Source organism: Herpailurus yagouaroundi, unplaced genomic scaffold (genome assembly GCF_014898765.1).
Source record: "Herpailurus yagouaroundi ecotype Mexico unplaced genomic scaffold, PumYag 28, whole genome shotgun sequence".
Classification (NCBI taxonomy): domain Eukaryota; kingdom Metazoa; phylum Chordata; class Mammalia; order Carnivora; family Felidae; genus Herpailurus; species Herpailurus yagouaroundi.
Window position 1 is genome coordinate 8396128 of NW_024412376.1, and position 13583 is coordinate 8409710.

General features: G+C 39.0%; 1 protein-coding gene across 1 annotated transcript in view; it reads right to left on the bottom strand.

Moving 5' to 3' along the window:
* Positions 1 to 1565: 1565 nt before the first annotated feature.
* Positions 1566 to 13583, bottom strand: part of UNC5D (unc-5 netrin receptor D) — a 577007-nt gene continuing 564989 nt past the window's right edge. The window contains exon 18 of the mRNA XM_040461499.1: positions 1566 to 1754. Coding sequence (XP_040317433.1) covers positions 1628 to 1754 — 127 coding nt within the window. The 3' untranslated portion in view covers positions 1566 to 1627. The remainder of the gene's footprint in view (positions 1755 to 13583) is intronic.

Sequence of the window (13583 nt, forward strand, 5' to 3'; positions counted from 1 at the left end):
GTTGAATGATCTAATTCCTTGTATAGCTCATGTTTCCTGATCAAACTATGCTGAGCAGTCACTTTCTAGGGCTTGAAATACTTTTTTTTCTTTTTAATTCGGCACAGAGAGATGTTTGATGTCTGATGAGATATTTGGTTGTTTGTGTTTCTGGTAGGCAATTTATCTTTCTTGCTGCCACTGTAGCACTGACCTGTCTCAGCTCCCACAGCCTGAAGTGATGTTACATCATTGATCTGACTTGGATTGAATCTTCTATGTGTCAGAAAAGACATCTACTCGTGGTATATTTTTAATCAGGTTTAATATACATAACAACCCCTAAGAACACCATGTGGCCTGAGGATTATTATAATTTTAATTGCATCTGTAAAAGTGTGCTTGGTACTGAAGGTGGTGAGGGAACTGTAAAACTTCACAGAAACAACAATCACAGGGTTAACCAGTCGCCTCCTGCTGGTTTCTGCTCCACTCAGTTGCGGTTTTTTAAGTGCATTGACATGAATGATAAAGTTTCTTTTTTTAATCCGTCCTGCAGTTTAAAGTGAACAAATGCATGTTGCGGGCATTCCACTTCATGTAGGCACTTATTCTTTCCTTCGACCATGAATTGCCTTTGCCATGGAAATCCTGTTGTTTTTATGAAAATATCCCCATTGTCTAGTTGCATAGTGGTTTGTTTCTGCCTTTATTACAGTAAAATACACATAAAATTTTTAAACTGTTAAATGGTACCTCTAAGCTTACCCTGAAAATTAGCAGTTTTCTCCTCTATGCCATTCACTCCTAATTCTTGCTCCCCTGAGGAAACCTCTTTCAATTTTTGGCTACTCTTTCATACTTACTTCTGTATTTGTAAATACTATTCCTGTACTACTTTCTTGAATTTTCTTTAAGCTTTATATATTCTCCATAAAATACCAATTAGCGAGGATGAGAACCTAGTTTTCTTAAGTACTTAGCATACCCACTCACATACATACATACACAAAGTCACACAACACAACTACATTCACTCATAAATATCTCTCAATCTAGTTATTCTCTTCTTCCAATGAAGTTATAGCTCATTTCTTGTTAAATTACTATTATGTGTTTATATTGTCAAGACTAGGAAATAGTCATTCACAGCTGATCCATGCAGTACATTACAATCACATTTTCTGGTAAAATGTTAGCTCCTTCCTGGTGGCCCTCATGACATTTTATTTGTTTATTTATTCATTCATTTATTCATTTGTTTATTAATGAGAGAATGAGTCGGGGACGGACAGAGAAAGAGGGGGATAGATGATCTGAAGCAGGTTCCATGCTGACAGCAGAAGGCAGATGGGGGGCTCAAATTCACCAACCGCAAGATCATGACCTGAGACAAAGTCAGATGCTTAACCCACTGAGCCACCCAGGAACCCCATGACCACGTTTTAATTTTGCTTAGTGATCTCTGTATAACTCACAAATCTATCTCCAGAGCCTCTAACAGTTTTGAAGATATCACCTGAATATATTCAAAACATATCAGGTGTTCTGTTTTATTTTCTTGCTGGAGATCTTGCTCACAGAACCCAGATACTTCCTGCTCCAATTTTGATTGGTTACCCTCTAAGCTTGAAGCACAGCAGCCATCTCAGAACCCATCATCCTGGGAATCCCTTTTGCTTCTCTTTTGTTTTGCATCTCCATTTTCTGGGTTCCAGATTTTTCTCTTCCGAGTTTTCTCCCTCGTTTTCATGTGTGGATCTTCCCGGAGTTCCCTAAGAAAAGAAAATGTTGAGACCTTTCCTGTCTGAAAAGGCCTTTTTTTGTGTGTCCCCCTAAATTAGTGATAGCTTGGTTAGGTATAGAATTCCAGATTGCAAATCATTTCCCTTTGAATAGAGAAGACCAATGATAACCTTCTTCATGTTCTTTTGTGTTTTTTACTCTAGTAACATTTAAGAACTTCTGTTAGGGGTGTTGTGAAATTTTAAAATAACATGTCTTATTGTGGATCTTTTATTTTCTTTCATTCTGTATTTCACAAGCATTCTCAATGTATGTCATGCCCTGTCATTTGAGTTTTGTCTGTTTTGTTTTTTGGGGGACAATGTCTTTTAAATGTTAGAAGTATTTAACATTCTTTTTAAATGTTCAATGTTTCTTGAATTGCCATTATATGAATACTAGTTTCCAAATTTAATTACTTAATTTACTTATGTTTTCTTGTCTAATTTTCATGTCTTTTGTTCTAAGTTTAGGAGTTTTCCTCAACCATTAGGTTGAAACCACAAATACTTCTAAGGAATTATTTTATTTATTTATTTTGAAAAAGAGAGACAGGATGCTTGAGCAGGGGAGGGGCAGAGAAAGGCGGGGGGAGAGAGAGAATCCCAAGCAGGCTCTGCACTGTCAGCATGGAGCCTGATGTGGGGCTTGATTCCATGAACCGTGGGATCATGACCTGAGCTGAAATCCAGAGTCAGATGCTTAGCCAACTGAGCTATCCAGGCACCCCTTTATGGAATTATTTTACAATTTTGTTGTCCTATTTTTGGTTCTCCAAGCTCTTTTTAGTTTTCTGATATTTTTATAAATACATTATTTTCATGTTCTATACTTGTATATCTTATCCCTCTAAGAATAGTAACCACAGATATTTTTAAGTATTTTTTGTTGTTTTGTATTTGATTTTTATTTTAATCTTCTATTGTCTTTATTTTCCTCAGTTATTTTATTCTCTTTCCATTTTGATATCCTTTTGGCTTCTTGAGGCTCTCCTCAAATGTCTGGTCGTCATTGGCCTTCTATTCATATTTTAAAATGAAGAACATAAGCAGACCCCTATTCAAAAACTCTGTGGCTGGGCAGGGCTTGTGAACTGATAAGTTTCATGGTTGCATAATTAGGTTGACCCTGCCTGTCTTGTTTGAGGACCTCCAAACAGCAGCATCCAATGTTCTCTCTCAGGGGTGCTTATTTCCTCACAGAAGAATCCACCAGTTTCCTGCATGAGTGGTACAAGCATTGTCTGAGACAAGAGGTGTGGGAAGGGTGTACCATGGTCTCACTGTTCAATGTATCCCTTGTCACTCTCATGGTCCTAAGGATGGCACACATTCCTTTCTGGAGCTGTACCTGAACTCTTTTTTCTACAGCTTGTTTCTTTCAGCTTCTACAAACTAAACAACTCCACAGTCCACACAGGGCAGCCACCTGGTGTGATGGGGGAAGGATCTGGGAGTCTCTCTGCAATTGTTAAAGCCTATTTCACAGGATTATTGAAAATGAATCCTGCTTGCTGAGTGACCCTGCATCCCCCCACCCCCTTCACCATTTGGTTGCTACTTATCCCCACTTAGAACAGCATTGGGCACATATGAGGCCCTCAATAAATATTTGTGGAACTAATGAATGATTTATAATTTGACTGATTGCTAAGCATCGTGAATGCTTTACTGTAGACTCCTACCCTGAAGGTCTGGGGTTCAGCCTACTCACATAAGCTACTTCAATTACACTCCTGTACCCAGATTAATTTCTCCCCACTGCTATTTGATTCTTTTCCATTCATCCTGTCTTTGTGGGTTTATGGACTGTGTATTTTTTTTTTAGCCATTTTCATCCCTTTGTGCCATTTTTGTGAGCAGCAGAGATGGAAGAGATGAAGACTTAATGTGTCACAGAGCTCCATGAAAGATTTTCTGCTCGAATTTTGTTGTAATTACATATATTTTAAATGAAAATTTTCATGCATCGAGAAAGTATAGGAAGTATAAAAAACAAAATAACATATGTATCCACACCTGCTTCAAAAAAAGCTTTTCATTTTAGTCCTCTTTGCTTCAGATTCATCTTTGTCTTAGTCTCTATCCCTGCTCCTGTCATGCTCTATCACTCGTGTGCTCACTCTATCTTCTCCCATTTTTAAAGAACCAAAATATTTCAGAGATGTATGAGTAAAGCTTCTCTTAACTTTCTGCAATTTGTTTCTTTCCCTTCACTCCTCAGAGGTAGCTACTTCATTTGATATATTTTATTCCCTCCATGTGGATATCTTAACGTCCATGTATGTAGCCCTAAGTAACTTATAGTTTTATTTTACGTGTTTGAAATTCTATGTAAATAGTGTCATATTATACATTATACATATTCATGATGTATACATGTGGATGCATTCACTTAACAGCTGTCAGGCATTCCAAGCATATATTCTACATCTTTTACTTCTATTTTAGATTAAAATGTGTCATGGGACACAAATTGCGTCCATAAAGTTCATTGCACACTACCACTACAAAGAAGCAGCGTAGTTTTATTTTAATGTTTTTAAGTGTATTTATTTGGTGAGAGCGAAGCAAGAGTGGGGGAGGGGCAGAGAGAGAGGGCAAGAGAGAGAATCCCAAGCCGATTCCATGCCATGAGCACAGAGCCCGACATGGAGCTTGAACTCGGAAACCGTGAGATCATGACCTGAGCCGAAACCAGGAGTTGGACCTCAACTGACTGAGCCACCCAGGTGCCCCAAACAGCATAAATTTTAAAAACCTGGATTCAAATCTAGAATCTCTAATTTGCTAGCTCTGTAATTTAGGGCAAGTTGCTTAACCTCTCAGGCCTTGATATCATTTGTAAAATTTAAATACCAGTAGTACACACCGCATTGTCCTATTGTCGTATTAAGTATGTAGCTTTCTGGAGAGTACATGACAATAGTAAACCATCCAATAATGCTGTTGCTATTATTACATAATGGCAACAATTCACTGACTCAGGATCTTTGAACTGGAAGTAAAAAAAAAAAAAGTTCTCCCTGGTAGTTTCTTCAGAACTGGTTGTGGTTCTACCACTTGGGAATGGGGAAAGCAAGTCTAATCCCTTTTCCATATGACAGACTTCCAAATATTTGAAGACAAATATCAAGGCCCCCTGAGTCTAATTATATTGAAAATGAAAAAAAAGAAAAGAAAAGGAGGGGAATTGGTACACAGCAGTGATGGATGAAACCTCATCTATCGAGACAAACAGGTAAAAAACAGAATGAAATACCTTAAAACTTGCCCGTCTCCTGGTTCCTCCAGCAGAACCTCCCTTTGAAAAAAATCTTATAAGTGCTATGGAAATTTTTTGTTCCTACCTTTTGGGGATCTGCTTGATGGTATTAACATAAGTGCTACCAAATGGACCGGGAGATAATTTTTAAACCTATCTTATGAAGACAGTCTTTATTGTAATCTATTATATTTAAGCCTGAAATGGATAATAATAGAAAGGAATGCTCTGGTTTTACAAGGCAATAACGTGGTGTCTGAGCAGTCAAACTTTATTGTGAGCCAGACTACGGAGTAGTTTATCCCAAAGAAGCTCTCTGACAAGCGTAGAACCAACAACTTGAGCTGGGATTGGCCACAGAAAGAGTTGTGTTAACAAATACAGTTGTGCCTCCTACTTCCCTAATGGAGTTTCTGATTTTTACACCAGGTATTGTGTTCAACACACACACACACACACACACACACACACACACACACCCCTATCATTATATCTTCAACTGAAACCACTTTCTAAAACTGCCCACTTAGATAAAAAGCATCAATACATGAAGACTTCTTTTCCCTAAACCTCAGCAGATTCTCAACCTGCAGAGTCATTTTTGAGATGTCAATGAGTTTAATTTTGTTCTTTGGACAAGTTGTCTGTCTGAAGGTAATGAGAGGCTAGGGCAGAGGTTGGCAAACTATGGCCCCCGGGCCAACCCCAGGCTTCTCTCTGCTTATTTAAGATAAGAATAGTTTAAAATTTTTTAAATTCTTGAAAAAAAATCAAGTGATGTTATGCGACACATAAAAATTGTATGGAAAGCAAATTTCAGTGTCTATAAATAAAGTTTTATTGCAACCCAGCCCCTCTCACTAGTTTATATATGGTCTGTGACTGCTCTCTTGTGGCAGTGGCAGAGTTGAATAGTTTCAGTCTAGGCACTATTTGCATGCTTCAGTGAAAGCTGTAGATCAAAATGATCAGAAGCTTTTCAGATTCCTTAAAAGCTCATCCCAGATTTGAACAGCTCTGTGAAAATTGTGCCTCCTATAAGGGGGTAAAAAAAAAAAAAATCTTGTAATTTCTGCAGAATTGGCTCGAGTTCTTCCACTTGGGACCAGGCAGGACTAATGTAATCTGTCTTCCATATGACAGATTTTCAAATATTTGAAGACAATATCAAGTCCCCCAGAGTCTAATTATATTGAAAATGGGGGGAAACAGGAAAGAAAGAAAAAGAGGGGCACTGGTACATGGCAGTGATGGATGAAGCCTCACACATCAAAACAGAGTCTGTCCACCCCTTCCCCCTCCTCCCCCACAGGCTCACTGCTCTCTAGTAACTAAGAAAAACCGTCCTCAAACGAGTTCAGGATTGGCAATTGTTTCGATTTCCACAAAGATGGACATGATAGTAGGAGAGGCCATTTGACTTCTGTCTTCCCCCAAGGGCTTCAGATGTTGAGTTACTGATGTTGGTGGCAAAGAGGAGAAACGGACCTGCCAATTCTTGGGGCAATGGAAGGAAAAAACACACACACACAAAACAAAGCACAGTAGTGACTTGGAAAGTTGTTGAGAGATGCTGCACAAATAAAAGTCTCCCAGGAGATTTTTCAAGACACACTGAGTCTTGTCAAGAACAACTTGTCAAAGACTTGAACACGGACAAAAGGATGTACTGAGTGTCTCTTCAGTGAAGTGCTGGGTGGTGTTCAGCTGGCCAGCTGGGGACCGTTTGCTTCTGCAGGGGTGTGTAGCTTTAGACCCCTGTTGACTTGCTGACATTATAGGTCTGTAGGGGGAGAAGTTAAACTATAGCAAGCTGAGAGTCATGCAAATGAATTTTGTCCAGATACAACTGAGTTATACTTTGCAGAGAAGATAACCATAAACAGTATATATTTTTTGTACTACAGGATATTAATATATATTGGCCACAAAATTGGCCAATATCCTATAGGGCATGAGACATTAACTGGTTTTGCATCTATTAGCATTTTCCTTTCAGAATTCCCATGTGCATGTACATGTATGTGTGTACATATGTGTATATGCGTTCTTCAGGCTCTCCTTTGAACTAATATTAACCAGTTTCTTCATTAATCAAGTATATCTTTGACATATGTTCATGTTGTGTTTGCGTGTTTTTAACTTTGTGAGAAACATTTTCTTTTCACAATACAAAGAATTACATAAATATATTCACTACAAAGATAATCTTTCAGATATATGAATACATTCCTTTCCAGAACACTTTTTTTTTTTTTTTAAATGTATTCATTTCTTCTGATTGCACCAGGAAGAAAGAAGCCTCAGGACGGTGCTAACATGTCTTGACCAACTCTTGTGTCTTCTGATGATTTCCAATCTGTCAGGGCTGCTGATCTCTCCTTAAAACAGAAGCACTGGGCTCCCAGAAGCCTCTTGTGAGCAGCACCTGATGGGAAGCCCATGCAGGAGGGCACCCTTACGGACCCCAGAAGCTTCAGCTAGTAGAATTCTTTAACTGTGTGCCTGGGTGATTCATTCTGTTAGAAACCCTGCAGTCTGCCCTTGAATTAAGACTTTCTGTTCTACACATAGTGTGGCTAAAAACAAAAACTTTATTTGTTTTGGAGAAATAGCACTCCAGAAGACCTGGTTTAAATTCTGCCACCGACTAGCTTTGTAATTTTTTTGCCAAGCGCTGTATTTCCCTTCTATTTCTGTTTTGTTTGAATAAGCGTATAATTATCTACCTCACAGGACTTCGAAGAAAGTTTCTAGACACAAGACAAATAATGTCTAAATGGGTAAACCTATCGAACTTTTAATCAATCAATTGCTTAATTAATTTATTCAGTTTTAATGACTACTCTTACCACGTCCTTCATCCCTGCTGAGGTGAGCCACCAGAGGCTGTCCGTTAGACCATGAGTCTTGTGAGGGGTTGTACGTCTGACCTATTTCCCACTTTCGCAACTTGTGAAACCTTTCCCTGGTGCTTTCTGTCCTCACCAAAATGCCTTACATTATTTAATATGCCAAGGTGCCATATTTTAAGGTTCAGGACACCTTGGCATATTGAATACCTTAAGCTGACGGAGCTTGAGAAAATGGCGGAAACAGGAAACCACCCTGACCTCTCCTCTCCCCCTTCTTCCCTGAAGGCAGGAGCTACGTGTCCTGCGGAAGGGATCCTCCCTGTATGGGGAGGAAAGAAGACAGCCTTATCACCAGAGACAGGGAATGTAGGGCCCAGAAGGCTGTATAAACAGGCCCTGTTACTTCTTCACCATTTACTACCCTGCACCCAAATCCCTTCATCTTTTGAATTCGTCACCAATTTATTGTTTCCTTGTCCAAAGGGTATAAAAGTTTCCCGTTCTGGTCACTTCAGTGGCTTGGGAAGGCTCCCCTGCACATGTGAAAATTCAATAGAATGTGCATGCTTTCCTCCCGTTCACGTGTTTTGTATCAGTTAAAAAATTTTTTTTTAATGTTTCTTTATTTTTGAAAGAGAGACAGAGTGCAAGTGGGGGAGGGGCAGACAGGGAGGGAGACCCAGAATCCGAAGCAGGCTCCAGGCTCTGAGCTGTCTGCACAGGGCCAGAAGTGCGGTTCCAACTCATGAACCGTGGTGACCTGAGGGGAAGTCGGATGCTTAACCTACTGAGACACCCGGGTGCCCCTGTGTCAGTTTGCTAGGCCCAGCCAGGGACCCAATGAGAGTAGAGGAGAATTCTTCCTCCTTCGCATATCGTATCTCTGAACATTTCCTTCTTTTTCTTGCTCTTAAGTGAAGCCTGGCTCTTAAACTACTGTGATCTTTTCTGTGATCGCTGTTTTCTCGCCTATACCTTCTGTACCACCAGAAACGGGGGAGAGTTCTCTTTCCTTCTCATGGCCATTTCCAGACCACCTCTCTCTCTTCTCCTAATATTTTCCATGGTCTGATACTCCTATTTTGAGATAATATCAACCATGATCTCTGCTGGTTGTAATAATCTACAGATGCCCAAATCCATTCCTGTTAGTCACGGAAGTGTTAGCTTCTGACTTACTGTCATCGTCTGCAACACATTCCCATTTAAATTTTTGGATTTTTGAATATACATATAGATGATTCTTCTACTTCCCTGCTCTAATTCCTCGAATTTTGATTCTCCAATGATTTGATCTTTGATCCGAGCTCAGCTGCTTACTGTGACCTAGTAACATCTTCTAGACCAGTGGTTCTCAACTTTGGTTGCTCCGTAGAAGATCTTTGGAAATGTCTGGAGATGTTATGGGGCTGTCGTAGTTGGTAGGAACTATTGGCATTTTGTAGGTACGGATCAGGGATGCTGCTGACTATTGTATAAAGCACAGAAAGCCCTTCGCTAAAAAGAATTATCTGGCCCTAAATGTCACTAGTGCCAATCTTGGTAAGATTTTGCCTGACAGCCATATTTAAAAACTACAACCCCAATCACACCTCCAGAAACTCCATTCTTCTATCCTTTGTCTAATTCACTCTAGATCTTCCTTATTTAGTCCTTATTCTCAGTCTTCCTTTGGAAGAATGAAATCTCTGCGTGTGGGATAGTTTTTATTCCCTTTGTTCATAGGCTGCTTCCCCCAAAGAAGACAATAACTATTATTATTATTTTTTTAATAAACTGAACACCTGGGTAAAGGGGTGAGTCAAGAGAAGGCACACTTAAATGCTAAATTGTTTCTGTTTTTGCTAAGAGTGTAAAGGATGACAAAAAGGATTGATAGTTTGGGCCCCTAAGAGCCAGAAGTATTAACTCCTCAGCTCTTTTGGTGATGATAAATCTGTAGCAGACCTAAGCATTTATGTAATCTTTTGCTTTTGATATTGTCAAGCATACCCTCCTAATGATGATCTTTCTCAAAGTATGTGGATGTTTAGAGCTCAGGTGCTAGAAGAAGACCATCTCTATTGTTCTGGGTACTCTACCCAAATTTTTCAAGCTAGGGATCCGAGGAGATGAACATGTCTGTGTCACTTAAAATCTCTTACCCGCATGTCTAGCAGTTTGGTCTAATATTTTGATCTGTAATATCTGCTTTTGGCTGTAGACAGATATAGGAAGTAGGAGAGGGCATGCATGATGCTGATTTTAGAGTTGAAGCAATTGAGATGCAAAAAGTAAAATGAATTGTCTGAGACTCCATTGGTAGGCATGACAGCTAAGATTAGAGCCTTCGTTAGTTAATGCCTTCTTAACCTACTCTGGGCTCTTTTTATTTAACTGGGCAGCATTTTCTTCAGCTGCCAGGTGACTAGACACCTAACACTCACCCCTTTAAAAGGAAGGATGTGTTGGCGTTTCCTCTGAGCATACAAAAAGCAAGTTTATTTGATACAAGTCATTTAATTGTAAAGAGGCGTCCAGGCTTTAAAGTAGTCTTTATAAGGTGGGGAAAAATATTTGCAACTCATTCTTGTCAGTTTTAAGTGTGTATTTTTAACTTAACTATCAAGGAACGTGGCTCAATCAAACGTTCATGGCCAAGAACTAAAATGTTAGAAAGGTTGCCACGGGCTTAGCACATGCTCACAGATGAGAAATTTTGCAAACTGCAAAGAAATGGGTTGGTAGATGAGAAAAAAAAAAAAAAGTTGAAGAAAACCTAGACTGAATTAATTTAGAATGGAGGACCCGCCCTATGTCTTCTACGTCTTTACAAAAGCGAATCCCAAAATGTTAACTGTGAGATGTTACTACATGCTCATTAAGTAGGAGGAAGTGATAAATATTTGGAAAATGTTGTAGACATTGTAGCCTTGGCTAAATGATTAAAAATTCCTATTAGCATAATTCTTTTTTTAGCTGTCCTATTTACAAAATGTTAGTAATAATAGCACTGGCTTCATATGGTTGCCAGGGGATTACGTGGGTGAATCCATGCAAGGTACCTAGCAGATTGAAAGTATTCAAAAAGTATTGCAAACCCTTTGAGAATTCCTACAATAAAGAAGAATGTGAGTAAGCGTTTCCCAAATATGGCTAAACGTAAGGATCATTACCTAATAACCTAGCATAGAAGTTTGGAAAATGCTATTGTGGAAGATCCAGTGGATCAAAGACTAGAAGCATGAAAAGCAATATGGTAGGCTCTCCTGAATAAAATACTTAGGAATCTAGTTATCAATATTAATATTCCTGTTTGAATGCTTTTCCTCCCTTACTTTCGTCTGACAAATTCTTACTCTTCTTTGATGGAGAAACTGAAACCATGACCCAAATTCTCCATCCTTCCTGCATCCATACCCTTTAAAGCACTGTGATTTTTGCAGCAATTCCCATCAAGAGTTGGATTCTATTTCTCTATGTCTTGAATGAGCTGATCTCAGGGTTATGTTGGCCAGTAGAATATCACAGAAATGATGGTGTTCCAAGACTATTCTTCAAAACACTCTACGTGCTTTCTTCCTCTGCCTTTACCAGGAGAACATACCCAGCCTAACCTATTGCATCCTAAGACCTATGGGGCAGAGCTTTGTCCTACTGGTCTAGCCCTTTGACATGTAAGGAGCCTAGTCTGGAAGAGCCAGCCCAGCTGACCCCCAGAATAACAACACATACAGGAATGAATTCAGCTGAGATAGGCAAGCAGGGCTCAGATCAAGAGGACCTCCCTGCTGACCCATAAATTTGTAGGAATGATAAATGGTTACTTTAAGTCACAAATTATGGGGCTTATTGCAGAGTGTTATTATAGAAATAGCTCTATGTTAATATACCATCTTGAAATCTTAGCCCAATGACCACGTATCTATGTTCTTTTCCCTCCTACAACACCACCTGGTTTTACCTGTCTATTCTCCCTTCACAGTCTGTGCTCACCTCTTTCGTAGCACTTGTTTGATGGTATGATAACGTCTTGATAGAGAGTAAGCTTCGTGAAGGTTGAGTCGATGTTTTTTTATTTATGAATGCCCACCTTAGAGTAGAGGGTCTGGCATATAGAGACTACGCCCAAGCTACTCTTTAATTTGTGTATACTCTTATGATTTTAAGGACTTTGTGTTGTCTGAAAACCAGAAAATGGGTCATCTCATTAATGGAGCATCTACTCTATGCAAGATCAGTATTTTAAACAAAATGTTACTGGTCTTAGTGACAGGTTTATTTTATTAATTTTATTTATTTAATTTTATTTATTTTTGAGAGAAAGAGAGGGAGCAAGTGTGTGAGGGGCAGAGAGAGAGAGAGAGAAGAGAGAGAATCCCATGAGGGGCAGAGAGAAGGAGGAAGGGAGAGACAGACAGAGACAGAAGTGGGGCTCACCTGAAGTGGGGCTCAAGCTCACCAACTGTGAGATAATGACCTGAGCCGAAGTCAAATGCTTAACAGCTAAGCCACCCAGGAACTCCCATAGATATATTTTAAATATGTATTTGCTTCATCATCTGACTCCAATTCTTTCTTTCCTAAAATCATTTTATGTAGGTGGATATAATGGACCTTATTATTTTTTAAGCTTAATGTATTAAGGATTAACCTTTATATTTCACTTATTTCAGGGTTTAAGACTTTTTTTTTTTTGCCTTAAGTAACTGAGCTAGCTATCAGAAAGATGAAAATCAAGTACATCTGTGGCCCTGTTACGTTACAATGTTTATAGAACGAACACTCTAAGATACCTCTGCTCAGAAGCAGGACCGGCCAGAGAGCTAGAGATGTGTATAGTCATTATACTATTTGTTGAACATTGACTTTGTACCCAGTGAACTTGATAGGATTATATCCTTTCAAAGGTAGTTTCTTGGCCAAGTCATGGGTCCAGAGAATGGCTGACTCAGCATTGCTATGTTGATCTCAAACACATTTTGTTAGCTACCATGCATACATACTGCCTTTCTAAAGTAAGGTAAAAGCACTCATTAGTTGCTCACTAAGGACCATATAGTGTGCTAAGGACTTTACATGTATCTGTGTGTTTTTTTTTTCTTTCACTTAATCTTCACACTTTGGAGACCATCTAAAATTCTATTATGAAGTATTATCAAGTAGAAACAGTAAGTATTTTGGCTGATATTAAATGCTAAATGACAAAGGCAGGATTTGAACCCAGGCTTTGTTATCATGTAGTCAATCTAAATATATATTTTTGAATGAATAAGTCAATCCTATCAGAATAAGTTTGATCAGATTCTAACACATGTTGGCTACAGAGAATAAACATTAGCCCAAAGTAGGTTAATCCACTCAGAATCAGCTCCTAGGTAGACAAAATATTTTTTAGATAAAACCTAAAAAAAAAAAAAAAAACAAAAAAAAAAAAAACAAAACAAAAAAAGATTTTGAACAGCTAATTACAGACTCAAGCTGATAGGTTCCATTTTTGTGAAAATGAGGTAGTTTTATCTGAATCTCTCTGCTGGCCACAGCATTCTTCCACCTGACCAACTCAGATTGGACTTGTTTGCTCTATTAAAATAGTTGTAGGGCACCTGGGTGGCTCAGTTGGTTAAACGTCCGACTTCAGCTCAGGTCATGATCTCAGGGTTTTGGGGCTCAAGCCCCATATTGGGCTCTGTGCTGACAGCTCAGAGCCTGGAGCCTGCT